This window comes from Notolepis coatsorum (genome assembly GCF_963971535.1).
Source record: "Notolepis coatsorum genome assembly, chromosome: 12".
In the NCBI taxonomy this organism is placed as follows: domain Eukaryota; kingdom Metazoa; phylum Chordata; class Actinopteri; order Aulopiformes; family Paralepididae; genus Notolepis; species Notolepis coatsorum.
The window spans coordinates 42,230,326-42,248,172 of record NC_140176.1 but is presented as its reverse complement, the minus strand read 5'-3'; the positions used below and the strand labels follow the sequence as shown (position 1 = coordinate 42,248,172).

The 17,847-nt window shown below is 44.6% G+C and overlaps 1 protein-coding gene across 1 annotated transcript in view; it reads right to left on the bottom strand.

The window, feature by feature from the left end:
* The window catches only part of ptprn2 (protein tyrosine phosphatase receptor type N2), a gene marked incomplete at its 5' end in the record, with an annotated part of 334,392 nt that overhangs the window by 201,471 nt on the left and 115,074 nt on the right, over positions 1–17,847 (bottom strand). The window contains 2 exon segments of the mRNA XM_084325818.1: positions 7,196–7,474; positions 12,781–13,312. Coding sequence (XP_084181944.1) covers positions 7,196–7,474; positions 12,781–13,312 — 811 coding nt within the window.

Genomic DNA, 17,847 nt, shown 5'->3' with positions numbered 1-17,847 from the left:
TCTACCCTCGGCAACATGCAATACCGGCCAGATCCTCTTAGGGGCGCCATCGCTCCACTGCAGTATCATTGTGGGCGAGTGGATGTTTTTTTTGTTTAGCCTCCAACGGAGTATCATATTACTCTGATCCCAAAGCAACATCATGCACCGTGTATCACGTTTCGAATCGCAGATCTCACCATGGAATAAGGGGATTTATCATCAACCAATGGACATATCGATCTACCAGATGCTGATCGATAACGGGGAAATGCTGTAGGATATCCCACGGGCTGACGGTAAGACCTTATTCACCTAAATTACAGCCGGAACAGACATTGTTGTGAGACGCAAGCATTCGATCAGTGAATGTGGCTACTTACACGGACACTAATCTAATCGACGTTCCCCGCCGCCCCCCTTTCATCCATAGATGCTATGGGATAGTCCGGATCATAAGCACTTTGTGTTATTTCATTAGCATATATACAACAGAAATGCCGTTGAATATAACGTTAGTAGCCTTTAGCTCTATAAGTAGCTTTCCAGCAAATATATGAGACGAAATCTGCGATAAAGCTTATATTCACGGCGCTATAAAATGACAACCTTTTTTCTTTAAGCCATTATGAAGGGACGGTTTATGAACTCAAGTGACAATGAGAATGGACAGATAGCAATACTATAAAGTATAGATATAGCTCTACAAAGACACATCGGTTTGTTGACAAACCTTGGTCCTCTAGCACCATATTAGACGGCGCTAAGAGGTTAATACCACTCCAAGGCCATTCGGCTGTCTTGCTGCTAAAAGTGAATATGTGATAATCATGCTTTAATAAACCTTACTAAAAGCTTGAAACTGAATTGACTTGTCTAGACAATGGTTGTAAAGACCTTTCCATCAAAACTGCAAGGTCAGAAAATACTAAAGGAATGTTTGCAATTATGATCTTCCTTTCAGTGTATTATGTCTCAATGGGTGCATAGAGACTTGGCATGGATCTACGGTCATCCCTATTGAAGGAATCTATGTTTTTCAATGTGTATATAATGTATATATCGGTGGGTGACAGCATCTGCTATTAGATCTCAGACGAGGACAGTATTTAGTGGTGTGTGTTTTCAAGTTAGACTGGGAAGCCAGTTCTAATAGAGCCATGGGCTCCGAGGTCGTCGGCAGCTTGTTAACATAAACACTGATAAGCACTGGTGGAAGACAGGTTTGGTCAGAGCTACGGGGAGAGTTTGACATCGATAGAAACGGACGTTTAGTGTGTTAAAAGTGACCAGCCGTTGCCATGGTAGTGTGTCACGAGAAGAGGGGGCGGGGCCCGTCGCTAGGGGGAAAACGTTATGAGAGGTGAGTCCCTTCCGGGGTAAGTTAGATTAAGACACAACGTGGAATCGAGCAGACGCGCTGATCAGAGACTTTGAAATCCCTCCTCACCCTCGCTGGGTGGGGGAGGGGAAGTGCCACATCATCGCTAGCTTCGGCTAACAGGGAATGGTTGTTGGCTACGACGAGGCCTCAGAACCATTGGACTAATGAGAGAAGAGACAGTGGAGAATAATGAATTTAGTTTTTCTTCAAAGACTGTTCAAGGACATTACAGAATGGGTTACATCTCGTACGAAGCTATGTTTATGAAAATAAACATCAGGAAAGAGATCATGTCGCAGTGTCGTTTCTTCTGATTATGGATGTACCGACGGGGTTGATACAGTGTGAGACAGCCAATGAGATATCCAAGTAAAATGACACAACGCGGAGGCCAGTCACAGAGCAGCAGGTGACGAGTGGATTACATTTACATTTACATTTAGTCATTTAGCTGACGCTTTTATCCAAAGCGACTTACAAGTTCTGTACGACAAGCCATCAGGAAGGGCACAACTCTATCAGCTGAGCAACAATGTTCATCAAAGTGTTGAGTGCTACAGTGTAGGTTAGTTACTGCATGACAGTACGGTTAGTTAGGGTTAGATTTTTTTTTTTTTTTTTTTTTTTTTTTTTTTTTTTTTAATTCAGATAATGGTTGAAGAAGTGCGTCTTTAGTCGACGGCGAAAGATTGGACGTGATTCGGCTGTCCTAACTGGGGTGGGTAGTTCATTCCACCATTGTGGGGCAAGGACTGAGAATAGGCGACTTCTCTTTGATGACCCTCCCGGAGCTTGGATAGGAGTAGGTCTGAGGCGGCCAGAAGATGCAGAGCGTAGGGGTCTTGAGGGTGTGTAGTTAGAGACCATTGACCGGAGGTAGGCGGGAGCGGTTCCCTTTGCCGCACGGTATGCTAGGTCGAGGGCCTTGAAGCGGATTCGTGCAGCAATGGGGAGCCAGTGCAGGTCCCTAAGAAGTGGGGTGACATGGGCCGACTTCGGTAGGTTTGAGATCAGGCGGGCCGCTGCGTTCTGAATGAGTTGAAGAGGCTTAGTGGCAGTGGCCGGGAGGCCAGCGAGCAGTGCATTGCAGTAGTCGAGGCGGGAGATGACTGTTGATTGGACGAGGAGTTGGGTGGCTTCTTTTGTCAGGAAGGGGCGTATCCTTCTGACGTTGCTCAGGAGGAATCGGCAGGTTCTGGTCGTCGCTGCGATGTGAGCAGAGAAGTTCAACTGGTCGTCGAGGACAACACCAAGGTTCTTGGCGGTCGGGGACGCAGTCACAGCTGCATTCTCGACTGTGATTGAAAGGTCGGTTAGGGGGGAGGATTTGGCCGGCAGGTGGAGCAATTCTGTTTTGCTTAGGTTCAGTTTGAGGTGGTTGGACGTCATCCAGGCTGAGATGTCGGACAGACAGGCCGAGATCCGCACAGAGACGTGGATATCTGAGGGAGGGAAGGAGAGGAAGAGTTGAGTATCGTCGGCATAACAATGGTAGGAGAAGCCATGAGACGTGATAATGTTACCCAGTGATTTAGTGTAGAGGGAGAAGAGAAGGGGTCCTAAAACCGAGCCCTGGGGGACACCCGTCCGCAGGGGGCGGGTGGCCGACAGGGTCCCTCTCCATGACACTTGGTAGGAGCGGTCATTGAGGTATGATGACAGCCATGTCAGCGCAGAGCCAGCCACTCCCATTCCTGCGAGGGCCGCAAGGAGGATCTGGTGGTTGACTGTGTCGAAGGCTGCAGATAGATCTAGGAGAATCAGGACAGAGGAGAGGCCTTTCGCTTTTGCTAAGTGAAGTGCCTCTGTGACCGCAATGAGGGCTGTCTCTGTGGAGTGACCAGTCCTGAAGCCTGACTGATTAGGGTCTAGGAGGTCATTCTGTAAGAGATAAGTAGTAAGTTGGTTGGATACAGCACGTTCAAGTGTTTTAGAAAGGAAGGAGAGAAGAGAGACAGGACGGTAGTTGCCTATGACAGTAGGGTTCAGGGTTGGTTTTTTTATGAGCGGCGTGACTCTGGCTTGTTTTAGGGAGGTGGGGACCACCCCCGAGTTGAGTGAGGAGTTGATGGTTGCAGTTAGGAATGGGAGGATGTCTGGTGCTATGGTCTGGAGGAGTGGGGAGGGTAGCTGGTCCAGCTGGCAAGTAGTCGGACGGTTTGACGTTACCAGTGTCAGGGTCTCTGCTTCTGTAATGGGAGAGAAAGATGACAGAGTGAAGGATGAGGTTCTCGATTCAGCATTTGGAATGGGTGGGGGTTGGGAGAAGGAGCTGCGGATGTTCTCCACTTTTTCCTCAAAGAAGATCGCAAAGTCTTCGGCAGAGAAAGATGAGGGAGGGGGGGGTGGGGGGGGAGTGAGGAGGGAGGACATGGTAGCATGCAGTTTGCGAAGATTCTTGGCAGAGGCCTCGATCCTATGGTGGAAGAAAGAAGCTTTGGCATTAGTGATGGTTTTGGAGAATGTTAACAAGAGGTTGTGATATGTGTCGATGTCAGCAGTGAGGCGTGACTTTCTATACTTCCTTTCAGCTGCTCTCAGGACCTGTCTTTGTTCTCTCACTGGATCTGTCAGCCATGGACTGGGTGGGGAACGGCGGGCAGGTTTCTCAACGAGGGGACAGAGCTTGTCGAAGGAGGTTGCCAGGGCTGAAAGGAGGGTGGAGGTTGCCATCTCTGTGGAGAGAGCAGAGAAGGTGTCACTCAAAGGTAGAGCGGATAGTATGTCAGAGGAGAGGGTGGAGGGGGATAGGGAGGGCAGGTTGCGTCTGAGTGAGACTGTTTGAGTTGGGGTGAAGACCTTTCGGTTAAGCATGAGAGTTAGTGAGAAGGATATGAAGGAATGGTCAGATACATGTAGGGGAGTTACCGTGGTGTTAATGATGCTGGAGTTACGGGAAAATATGAGATCCAAGGAGTTGCCTGCTTTGTGGGTGGGAGGCATGGCAGTGGGAGTCAGGTCAAACGATTGTAGGAGGGAGACTACTATAACTGACTGAGATGAGTCAGGCAGGTTGAAGTCGCCCAGTAGAAGGAGAGGGGTACCATCTTCCGGTAAGGAGCTAAGAAGCATGTCCAGCTCATCTGTGAAGTGATCGAGCGGACCTGGAGGGCGGTAGAGTGTAACAATGGTGAGATTGAAAGGATTAGAGACAGATACTGCATGATATTCGAGAGAGGAGAGTGACAGTTCTGGGAGTGGTGTTACGTTTGTAGCCCATGAAGGAGATGTCATGAGGGCAGTGCCTCCACCCCGTCTGGAAGGTCGAGGTGTGTGAGTGAAGTTATAGTTTGTAGATAATGCTGCAGGTGTTGATGAGTTATTGGGGGTTATCCAGGTCTCAGTTAGAGCCAGGAGCTGCAGATTTAGACTATGGGCGTAGGCAGTAATGAAGTCAGCTTTCTTGACTGCTGATTGACAATTCCATAAGCCTCCCCGTACTGTGACAGGTGTATTAGTGGCTGTAGGAGGGTAGGAGAGATTAGCCGGGTTACTAGCAAACTGTCGTGGATGGGTAGAGTCAGTTCTGGAGGAGCAGATTGTGGATATAGGTATGAGACACATTGTATTGTCGAGAGTGGCAGGGAGCAAGTAGAGAAATAGCAGTGTGGGAGGGAAATATAGGATTATGGTGTACTTAGCACTGGGTGGATCGGTGGATCCCTCGGCGGTGAACTCCAGGATAACTCCTCCTCTTTGTCCCTCTTCGTTTCTCGACGCTTCGCTGACGCTACACCAGCAAGCCTTTAAATCACTATCACTAATTAGTGCTGTCTTAACACCTGGCCCTTAATGGGGGCACTTAACAAAACAAAATGGCCGTTTTAAACACGCCCCTTTAATCAAGTCAGCTGGTTCCTCACTTTTAAGATTCACTAATAAACTTAAAATGGCTTACCCTAGTTTTCAGTATAAAGCAATGTTTCTCAGTGAGAGTGTCCTGTCCTTCCTTAACAGAGCCCAGTACAGAGTGACTTCAACACAGTGTGGACCTCTGCTTTTAAACAGGGCAGGCTCTTAATGGCTCACTCAGCAAATCAGATGCTACTAGTAAACAGGAAACAGTCCCTTAATGGGGGCACTTAACTAAACAAAATGGCCGTTTTAAACACGCCCCTTTAATCAAGTCAGCTGGTTCCTCACTTTTAAGATTCACTAATAAACTTAAAATGGCTTACCCTAGTTTTCAGTATAAAGCAATGTTTCTCAGTGAGAGGATTAAATGATTAAAGGCTAGAAACACTGTTATCTTTCACTATTGAGAGTTTAGGTTCAACCATCGGTGAAGCATCTGCTCTGCTCTGACATGTCAAATCGTTTGAAAATAATGTTTTAGTTTTTTACATCACCTTGTCATCTGTCTCAGTCTCTGCATCTTCTATTCGTTGGCCTGTGAACAAATATAATGTGGACAGAATGTAAAAAAAAACTGCAGTTCCACCACTGTATTTATTGGAGGATAATTATAAATTAAACCAAACGTAAATAAGTATAAATAAAAAAAATGACACCAAAAATACATTGTTGACACTTTCTACAGGGACCACATCTATAATGAATTACAAGCACTAAATATGCAATTACAGTGCTAGTGAAAATAGTCATAGCTAATTCAATAATATTCCATGAAGAATTTTACAGTATTTTTGTGTGTCAGTGATCATTTTCTAAGTTAAGAGTTACATTTTTCAAACTGTGGATAGGCTATTTCATCTAGGAAAGAACAACTTAAATATTGTTTTAGTGACTAATGAGCTCAGGTGTCGCCGACTAAATCAATTATCCTGTGGCCTGTGGAGCGTATGGTCCCCAGTTCGAATCTCTTGCTAACTTTTTTATTTTTTGTAACGTTAAATAATTTATCCACTCTGGTGTCCCAAAAAGGACAATAACACCACCTTATGCATACTGCACCTTATGTGAATACTGTGAATACTGTATATTTCAGTTGGTTAGATAGTCAATTATATTGACTTATTTGTTTACACTGCTTGTGTTGTTTTTACTACCTGTGTACCCCCCCCCCCCCATGCTGCTATGATGCCTGAATTTCCCCAGGGGGATCAATGAATATCTTATCATATCAACCAGAGTGGATAAATTAATTAACGTTACAGAAAAAAAAATAAGTATCCAAGTGATTTGAACTGGGGACCATATGTGTGTGCGCTCTCGCGCTGACTCGTTAAGCCTTTCCCTACGCATATTCATTTCTGGAGCATTTCTTTATCCACTCTGGTTGGATGGTGTATTGTACTCGCAAATCGCTTCCTGTTGAATGAATCGGTTGAGTGCAATGCCGACTCGCTACTTTCCCCCGTTCACTCGTCTTCACACAGCCTAGAATATGACATGCCCACTGTTGACGTCACGGTTTGCGAGGAAAAAACAACTATTTTTCGTGCCAGCTGAGCACCGATTTATCACGTTCTGAACCAATTAATCCCGGTCTGAACGCGCCGGCCGGTGCGAGATTACGTTCGGGAACCGGCTCCAGCACAGAGCATGGCCGGTGTAAAAGGGATAGAAATACACATGAGTAGCATAGATGTTTGGCAAGGGGATTAGGATTCTTTATTGAGCGTTTATCCTCATCATTAGCACACAAGTATCTTGTGTTTTATTATAAATATATATTCAGATCAAATTGTATTGCCTGTATTTATGTCTTTCTACAATTACCCTGCCAATACTTGTACATTCCCTCCCCCCTTCCCCATGCTGCTATGCCATGCCCGAATTTCCCCAAGGGGATCAATACAGGAATATCTTGTGTTATTCCATACCCCCCAATCTATTACTCTCAGTCTCAAAGGACAAAACTCAGTATACCTGGAAGCTCTCGTCTCAGTGCGTCCTCATGGGTCAGATCCTGATCGTCGTCCAGCTCCTGTTCCGTATTCTGGTCCTGGTCCTGGTCCGTGCCGGCCGGGGGGGGTTCCCTCTTAGCCTCTCGGCCCCCGGTCAGCTCCGCGGCCCCCGCCCCAGGCCCCTCTCCGTCCGCCGCCTGCAGGGCCCCAGCGATGACCTGGGACAGCTGGTCCAGGTCCCTGCTCATCAGAGACCCACTGTGTCTCCCCAGCTGGTTCACCACGTTCACGATGAAGCGCTCTGGGCAGAAAACACAGAGATGAACACAGGCCCGTGAAAAAAACAGTATAGAAAGGATTTGGAAAGAAGTGTGAAAGCATACATTTCACTCTTATTATTATTATCTTATTATTCACTCTTGTACTTATTCTTATTCTTATTTTAGATTTTGACTACCTGAACGTTCATTGTGAGCGATCTGTGGTGCTGAATTTCCCTCGTGATCAATAAAGTACTTCTATTCTATTCTTCACATATGAAGAATTATCAACAATCCATCAGGAAGGTGGAGATATGGAAGAAACCTAAACTTAGAAAATATGTTGAAATGAAAGAAGATTTTTTTACTGAACCTTATGTAATGTTACATTTAAAGAGAGGACGGAGGTCTCTGTGGGCCCAGTTAAGGTCTGGCACCCTGCCATTGGCTGTGGAAGTGGGTAGATTCCAAGGTACCCCTGACGAGGAGCGGTTGTGTGTTCTCTGTGATCTCTGTGATCACCTCCAACTCAATCTCCCTGATCATCGGGTCCCCCCAGGGCTGTGTTCTCAGCCCTCTGCTGTACTCACTGTACACACATGACTGTGTGGCCAGGTTCAGCTCCAACTCCATAGTGAAGTTTGCGGACGACACAGTGGTGGTGGGGCTGATCTCTAACAATGACGAGAAGGCCTACCGGGAGGAGGTTGATGTACTGGCACGTTGGTGGTGGAATAACAGCCTACTTCTGAACATTGGTAAAACCAAGGAGCTGATAGTGGATTTTAGGAGAATACAGCAGGGGACACACAAGCCACTGTGGATAAATGGGGCTATCGTAGACAGGGTGAGCAGTTTTAAGTACCTGAGAGTCCACATCACAGAGGACCTGACATGGTCAACTCACATAGACACTGTGGTAAAAAAGGCTAAACAGCGCCTCTACCACCGCTGAGACAATTAAGGAAGTTCAGAGTATCAGGGAAGATACTACAGTCTTTATATTCCGGGGCTGTAGAGAGCATTCTGACTGGGAACATCACTGCCTGGTTTAGAAACAGCACGGCCCAGGATAGGAAGGCCCTACAGAGAGTGGTGCACTCAGCAGAATGGACTACGGGTATTGCACTTATGCACTACCACCCCTGCAGGACTTATACAATAGGAGGTGCAAATCCAGAGCCTGCAGAATAATGAAGGACCCTCACCACCCCAACAACAGCCTGTTCAAGCTGCTGCGGTCAGGCAAGCACCTCCGTATATACGCAACAAGAACAGAGAGACTAAGGCTCAGCTTCTTCCCTCAGGCCATCAGAACAATGAACACTGATCTCTCCACACACAAGCACACATGAACAGACACATACACACACAACACAACATTCTGCACTTGCACACACACAAACGCACCATAGGTCACTTTAAACACACAAGAAAAGGACACTTTAAAGGAAGGAAAAGGACACTTTAAGAAAATAACTTGTTGTGATTGTTGTATAGTATAGTTAGTAACAGCAAGTATAGCATAGGGACATAGAAGAAAAACTGCACATTGTATAGGAATGTACATAGGATCCAGTGCCTTTAAGCGATTTATTAACATGTCTATTTACCATGTCTATTCTAGTTATCTTTTTATTATTATTACTATTACTATTGTTTTATTGCACAATCGTAGCGGGCATGGCCAACCGCATTTCATTGTATGCCCTGGATGTGATCACTGTATGTGATGAATAAACTCTTGAATCTTGAATCTGGGAGTGGTGGAGGATGAATTTCATTTAGTTTTTCAATGCCCCTTGTACACCGACTTGAGGAGGGTTTTATTTAAGAAAGTTCAATTTGTAAATCCGGATTTGTTTTGGCAGCCTGAGAGTTGTATGTTGAGTTGTTTTTTTGTGGAGGAGATTTTCAGTTTTGCAGGATTTTTGGAGAAAGCATGGCACTTGAAACAAAACACATTATATTCTATATAATTTTACATGAATTCCTCTTGTTTCTTTTAAGTACATTGTTTACAGCTTGTTATGTTTTATTTTGTTTTATTTTTTGTGGCCATCTTGGGCTATATACTTATTGTTAAGTATACTATATACTTATTGTTTATGTGTCTTGTAAAGACACAAATAAAAAATATCAATAAATCATATAGCACATGCATGAGTATGGTCTCTTTTGAAAGGTAACATTCTGAAGTTTCTTACACAATAAAGTGAAATCACATTGAGTGCTAATGAAATAGAGTAACAGAGGTTTGAACACACTGAAGTAAAGGTTTGTGTACTCACATACATTTTTACTGGTTGCCAGATGCCTGTTTTTAAATTCCAGCTGAGAGGTAGAAGCTGGAAAACATAATGGTTCCATAGCATGTATGTAGTACAGGTCCAAAGTTTATAAAAATCCCATGGAAAATGTATGTTTTACAAAGGTATTTTTTTTGTATCCACTTTTTCTCCTCCTGTTTTTCTGTGATTTTCTCCCATCCCAATTCCCCCCTCCCCTTCCTGGTCGTTGCTTGCATGTGCCCCCCACTGGTTGGTCTAGGGAGGGTTGATAGATACTATCACATGTCCCCTCCGATACATGCAGAGTCAGCCAGCCACTTCTTTTCACATGCCAGCGCGGACTCTCATTGGTGAGGTGTAACGTGTGGGAGGCTCACACTACCCTCACCACTCCCTTCCTCGCTGTGCAGGCACCCTGACCGACCTGTAGGAGTCACTGTTTACAACGACCAGATTACCACCCACCGGCTTCCCTCCCGCTGACTCTGCCAATTGAGCCAGTATGACGGCCGGCCAAGCCGGAGGCAACGCTGACAGCCGGATTCGATACCAGTGTCTCTCGTGTTGGTGACGAGCGCTTAGTCTGCTGCGCCACCCAGCCACCCCGATTTTACAAAGGTCTTTGTAATGTGTGTACCAGTAAAGATTTGGCATGATTATCCAAAATGGCCGTCCATTCAGAGGCTCTCGTCAAAACAATGGACTTTTTCGTCTTCTTGTGTCACCTTTCCCCAATCAGCGCTAGTCTGAGATCGCTTTTGGAGCAGACGCTCCTTGGCTACAACGGTGGTCAATCATTTTCGCCATCAGCAGTGACTGGTCAGTTCAGGACCGCTCACAACCAGACGTGGTCACTCGTCCGAACGCCTTGTGAAATGACGCTCGCCGGATGTTTCGTCTTGTAACTCGAGAATGGAATCATGCAATAGGTTGAGTGTGGTGACGATCAAAAGGTGGAAAATTCAACTTTCCAACAATGTATTGGTTGATCGGCGAAAAGACGAGGGCAAAGGCGTCAGGCTGTCCGATGCTTAAGAGGTTAACTTGTTGTAATCTTGTTCTGTTTTAACTTTGTATTTATTTTACCCCCTGCCCCTATCCCTCAAAAGGATGTGCCTTTTTGCCAGGCCGCCATTGTAAATAGGATTTTGTTCTTAAAGGGGACATGCATTGCTATTCCTAGCACTATTTGGGCAACTTTACACAATTCCTGAGTCTATTGAACACATATGTAAGCTTTTATTAAATAAAATGCATTGTTTTATATTTCTAATCAAGTACTCAAAAGCCAAATTTTTCTCACTTTGGATTTCAGGCTGTGTTGGCCTGGCTCCGCCCATAAGCACTTTGAGTGACAGTCATCCACACAGTCTGCGACTGGCACAGAGAAAGATAGAGAGAGACTGAGGGGGATACTAATTAATTTCGCCGCTGGGGGCCTAATCCCATGGGACAATGCATTGGTAACTTGTTTCAAATGACAATATATACCCCTGTGATTATTATTGTACGGATCGGAATACAGGCGTGCGCGTGGGAGCATGCGCAAAGATATTACAGTGATATGCTGGTGCTTGACTGCGAGGGAGAGAGAGAGATAGAGAGGGAGAGAGAGAGAGGGACACACGGAGGCACGGAGCACTGTGTAAACGCTGCGTGTGTGTGAGAGAAGACAGGTCCCTCTCTCTCTCTCCATCTCTCTCCCTCTCTATCTCTCCCTCTCTCTCTCTCTCGTCCACTCCCTGCTCGCAGTCAAAACCCATTTGAGGAAGTGTCGGGTTACACTATGCGCTCTCTGCCTCGCTCTGTTTGAGGAAGTGGATATTTCCACTCGCTCTGCTGTCGCTGTCAACCATAGAGGGGGCGTTAGTTATGCAAATCAGTAGGGGAGAACGGGGGACGTTGTCACACGGGTAGGTTGTCACATTCATTATATTTCACCACCAGAGGGTCCTGTCCCCCATACTTTGGTATTTAAATGTCCAGAATTGGGGTCAGAGTTCACCTACATTGTCATCTTTGGAGTGAAACAGCTGAATTTGAGGTGAGAGGACTTTTTCATGTCCATTTGTAAATATTTCGCTCCTCAGTATTTTTCTTCTAGGCTTTTACACAATTGATTTATAATGAAACAATTATTAGCCTTAAAAAGTGTGAAGGGATAGCTATAGTTTAGATTGTTGTTAGCTAGCTAACTAGTTGTTAGATGGCTGTTAGCCTTGATGGTATCAAGACATTCCAGTTGGGGTTGGTCGTCACATTTTATTTGGGGTTGGTTGTCGCATGTTGTGTAGGCTATTATTGTTAGGCCGATTTATTGTGTTCTTATTTTGTTATATAGGATGGCCTAAAGATGTGTTTCCTGTTTATGTTCATGTTAAGATGCATTCAGTTATGTATTTGTCAACTTGTCAATGCAATTAAACTTTCAAATTTAGTTCTGCCTTCTTGTCTTCTTTTTAAGATGTTCCCATTAAAACACATGGTGACAACCAACCCCATAGTGTGTGACAACCATCCCCATGATGGGGTTGGTTGTCACAATGTATCAGAGTGCCTTTGATAGGTGATTAACTCTTTGTTACAATACGTTGGAAAATGAGAGGGATACACATTTCAAGCCAACTTCTTAAGCTTCAATTTAATGTAGGAATGACTATTGAAAGATGTTTTGCTGATGAGCAATTCCCAGTAGAGTGAAAAGTGTGACAACTATCCCCGTTCTCCCCTACCCTATTCACGTCAGCAATACCGTCAAATCAGAACAGCTTAGTTGAGTGAGGGAAGATCTCGTGAACTTGAGACTAGACTGATGAGTCAATATGGTAATTAGAGACACAGACCCATTGATACTAACCCCTATTACTAGAAAACCATGCTAAACACAGAAAAAAAGCCATTTATAATGCATGTCCCCTTTAATGACATACCAGGTTAAATAAAATAAATTTAAACCTTGGTTTCTATGTGCTATATAAACAAATCTGACCTTGACCATGACATGTGAGAATACGAAATATGAATATGTCATCATTGGTGGAAAAAGCAGCACTTACCATCCAGAAGACTGAGGGGCTCCTTGGGCTTCAGACCGCCAGAGCCGACCTTGAAGAGCAGTCTATCCAGGTCGGGCCGGGGGTTTTTAGAGCCAGCATCCACCCGTGCCTGGTCCCCGGGGAGAGGCTTGAAGGAGCTGAGGTAGCGGAGCTTCCCTTTGGGCCAAGGAACCTCACCCTCCACGGTGCCGCGCTGAGTGGCCACCGCCCCCGCCAGGAGGCGCTCCAGCTGGCCGGAGAGGGGCCGTCTCCTGCCCGAGTCCTGGCCGGGGTAAGCTGGGGCGAGCTGGGGGAGCCTGCCCGAGTCCTGGCCGACGTAGGCTCGGGCAAGCTGGGGGAGCCTGCCCGAGTCCTGGCCGGGGTAGGCTGGGGCGCGATGGGGGAGCATGCCCTCTCCGGTGTGGGTGAAGACCTTGGTGACCGGAGGCTGGCCGACTCCATTCTGGACACTATAGATGGTGGTCTTCTTCCAGTCCTGCTGGGGTCTCGTCTCACTGGCGTCCAAGCGACCGCCGGTCCTGAAGTCTTCATTCTACAGCACAGAGACATTTTAAAGAAATAATTAATTGTTTTAAATTTCAAACCTTTATTTAAACTCTAAAGGCAACTGAGGTCACATCGAGTGTACATACATAAAATATATATATATATATATATATATATATATAAAACCATAACAATAAAACAACAAGACGAGGCAAACAGCAAGGATAACAAATCCATCAAAACACATACAACTTGATTGACCAAGGTTGGAGGTCAAGGTTTTAAACTCTGCAACAGAGGGGAGAATCTCAAGCTTTAAGGACTGTCGGGAGTTCATTCCATAAGCTGCTAGGGGCATCATAGCAAAATGCTGATTTGTTTTATCTTATTGAAAGTATATTTCAATATTGAAATACTTTCAATATTGAAAGTATTGAAAGTATCAAAATACCAAATATTAATTCCGACGTTCATTTCAAGCCGCAGTGATGATAGCATGTATGGAATAAATCAAGCTAGCCTCGGGTTCAGTCTCTCCGGCAATAGCAGCAGGGTCATGCTGGGTCACCACTGTTGTGGCAGCTTTTAGCTTGAGAAGAGACGCTCCGCTAGACAGGGCAGGATATGAATAGGGATTCTAGATCAAAGACAACTGCCCTTGGAAATTGCATTATGGAAATCATAGATGAGATAGTGTCACTCAAATGAGTAATTTCATGCATCGCCACGATACGAAAAACGAAAGCTTATCCGGTAACACTTTACTTGAATTGATGGTCATAAGGCATCATGATCGCATTGTAATCACATTGTAAGCGTTTTCTAATCGCATCGGAAAATATTATTCGCTAATAATGCCATGTGGATCTGAGATGACCACGTCGTGAGGCTGCAGTGGGCTATATAAATATATTTATTTATGTTTTTGGTCATGAAACATTATAAGCCATTGTAATATTGTTGGGAAATGTATTCATTTATTATGAGCTCACTTCATAATCGCATCAGATCATATCATAATTCATTATAATGTATTTTGAATCTGGCATGACAATGTAATGAGGCTGTTATGGGTTATATATTTATCACTGATGCCTATACATTCCTTTGTTAATAGGTCATTATAAGCCATTATAAATAATATTGTCAAAAAACTATAAATAATATATTATGGATCTTGCATGACAATGGCATGAGGCTGTTAAAGAGCTACAGTATGTCTATCTAATTTCACTAGAGTCTATATATGTCTTGTTTATAACTGGTCATATCCGTCATGACAACATGACAATATTAAGCTCTCTGGAGTTATGACTTATTAGTGCTTTATACATAATTCATGAACTCACTGTAAAATCTAAAGTAAAGTGACGGGACCATAATACTTTATATACAATTCATAAAGTTGTCATAACATCTACAGTAAAGTGATGTGGGCCATAATGATTTATTAGTAATTCTTGAACTCTGTCTGCTTTCTAGACGCTGAAATGTTGAATCGAAAGCGACATTGAGTGAAAATAACCATTTGAACATTCGAGTCAACATGTCAGCCTCCAGAGAGCAGACAGACTTTAACGTAGACACATTGGACCATTGCAGATGATTAAATGAGATTATATTAAATTCAAATTTATTGTCATTATACAGCACAAGTAAAGTACAACGAAAATAAGTTTGGCATCCAACCAGAGTGCAAATGTAACAGTAAAGTGCAATAGTAATATACAATGTGCATGTGATTAAACTGGGTATAAAATATATAAATTAGTACTACTGAGTAATAGTGTTAATCAGATGTATGTACATAGTTGTAGTATTAATATGTACAATGATACAGGTATAAAGACACTATGGTAGTAAGTCATACTGGCCAGCAGCGTAACTAGTAAGAGTAGGTAAGGGATATGTACAGATATAGATAGTATCTACAGATATGTAAAAGGGATTACATGCAGGTGTCATATTGAGGTACTATAGAATGCATCTGAGTAAGAGATATGTAATTGGGGGGGGGGGGGGGGGGCTAGCGTAGCTTGTGTTAGATAAACAATCAGGGGCCGCCATTAACATATCATAAACGGGCATCAGACCTTTTAGCCCCTTGTGTCATCACAAACAGTGGTGATACTATCTATCTCCCTCTGTGCCATTCTCTCTATATCCTCCATCCTATAGAAAGAGATAATGCGATTCTCCTCCAGCCCAGCTAAATTGGGAGGGATATAATGGCATTAGCACAGCGGGATGGGGGAGGGGGGGCTCCACCATTCACACTAACCATGTTTGCCATCTTCCATCCCACCGCCAGCGACAAAGGAGCCCTGTCTCGTCATTAAGGAGGGTCCTCCTGGACCCCCTCCACCGTGGAATGTTCTTTATGACACGCGTGCTAGGAAACACCGTGGCTGTGAAGGATGCACGCTATTCACAGATATTCACGTGGGGCCGCGGGGGTTCCACCTTAAATAATGTCGATAGGGGAAATGTAAAGAGTTGACGGGAGACCGTGGCGGGGGTCTCCGGTTCTCCGGGCTCAGCGGGACGGAGGACAGGGGACGAGGATAACGAGAGCAGGGGATCTACAGGTTTTAACGAGTTCAATTTAAGACTTTAATCTAAGACCTTTTTATTACCACTTAGAGCTATATTTAATACCAATTTCACGCTAGCAATGAAAAAACAACACATAGCGAGACTGTGCGCCAATTTGAATTCTTGCATGTTTTCATACAAGCTCTCGCCAGACGCACCAAGCTCCCTTGTAGCCCCGCAAAAAACAACAACTTTAATACAAAAACAATTCATACATTTTATATCATTTAATCTCCCGACAGCTGGGCTGCCCCCCCAAAAGTAAAAAAACCTATGCAAATGAGTGGCTGGGTGGCGCAGCGGACATTGCACTCGTCACCAACGCAAGAGACACCGGGTTCGGGTTCGACTTCGGCTGTCGGTGTTGCCTCCGGCTTGGGCCAGCCGTCATACTAATTCAATTGGCAGAATTAGCGGGTGGAAGTCGATGGGTGGTAATCTGAACGTTGTGGACAGCGACTCCTACAGGTCGGTTGGGGACGCCTGCACAGCAGAGACAGGAAATGGCGGGGGTAGTGTGAGCCTCCCACACGTTACACCTCGCCAATGAGAGTCTGCGCTGGCAGGTGAAAAGATGTGACAGGCTGCCTCCTCGTGTACCGGAGGGGACACGTGATGCAAGGCTTCTATCCTCCCTACAACCGGCCAGTGGGGGGCATATGCAAGCAACGTTCAAGACAGGGGAGGGGAGAATTGGCACAATGGAATTGGGATGGGAGAAAAATTGAAAAAAAGGAGAAAAAGTGGATAAAAAAAAGAACTATGCAAATGAAATGTAAGATTTTTTATTTTTTTTTTATCAATTTTTTTTATTATTACTGTTATGTATTTTTAATACCCTGCAGATACGCTGTAAAGAGTTGACAGGAGACTGTGGTGTCAGTGGGGCACTCCTGGCTCAGCGGGACAGAGGAGAGGACTCAGAAACCCCCCCTTCCTCCTTTTATCCAAGATCCCGCCTTTTATCCAATTAGGATTCTGCGTTTAAAACGGCCCTCCCTGATTTATCCAAGGAACATGAACCCTTTATGGAAACCATGTTCTTGGTTGGTTTTTAAAACTGGAGCCAAAAAGGACCCGTGGGTTATTCCATTTGATCTGAATCCTGGGGGAGACAGTGGCTCAGGAGGTAGACTGGTCGTCTGGTAATCGGAAGGTTCCGGGTCGATTCCGGCTCCTCCCAGCAGCGTGCTGAAGTGCCCTTGAGCAAGACACTCAACCCCCAACTGCTCCCGATGAGCAGCTTGGAACCTTGCATGGTTGCCTCCGCCGTCGGCTTGTGAGTGAATGGGTGACGGCACAAGTTGTAAAGTGCTTTGGATAAAAGCACTATATAAATGCAGCCATTTACCATTTCCATCCTGGCACCTAATGCTATTAAGACCTAGACAAAATATCAACATAAAATGGTTTGCATCTTAATTGGCATTTTTCTTGTCACACGTCTACATTCCGCTCAGAGGTTTGCAAATAGGAATGATGAATGATTATGGACTAAATATCAGATTTGTCGTGATTATTTAATGTCTTATCAAGTGAAGAAGAACTCGCACTCTATTATTTATTCTCCAGGTACGTCGGAGAGGAGCTTAATATGATGAAATATGAAGAAACTCCCGAAACACGGCACTGGTACTGAAGACGATTATTTAATGAAAACCAACATTTTGTTCCACGCAGACCTTCATAGAGTGATGGAAGTGATTACTGAGTGACTATTTAATAAAACATTGCAATTGCGTCAGAACATGAAGCATTTTTGCTAAGTTCTAGTCTCAGGTTTATTATCATAATTTGCTTCTCAAACCCCCTCAGTATTGTAAGTAATGGCATTATTCCATCTCTTACTGGTCGTCTTAGGGACGGCTGATCTCCCTGTATTATATAAGCCCAATATTCCTAATATAGGGTGAAGCGCGTCTGCGTGACTCTTCTCATTTTCACCTTTTCTCAGATATTATGTTTATTTCAAAAACCATTTAAACC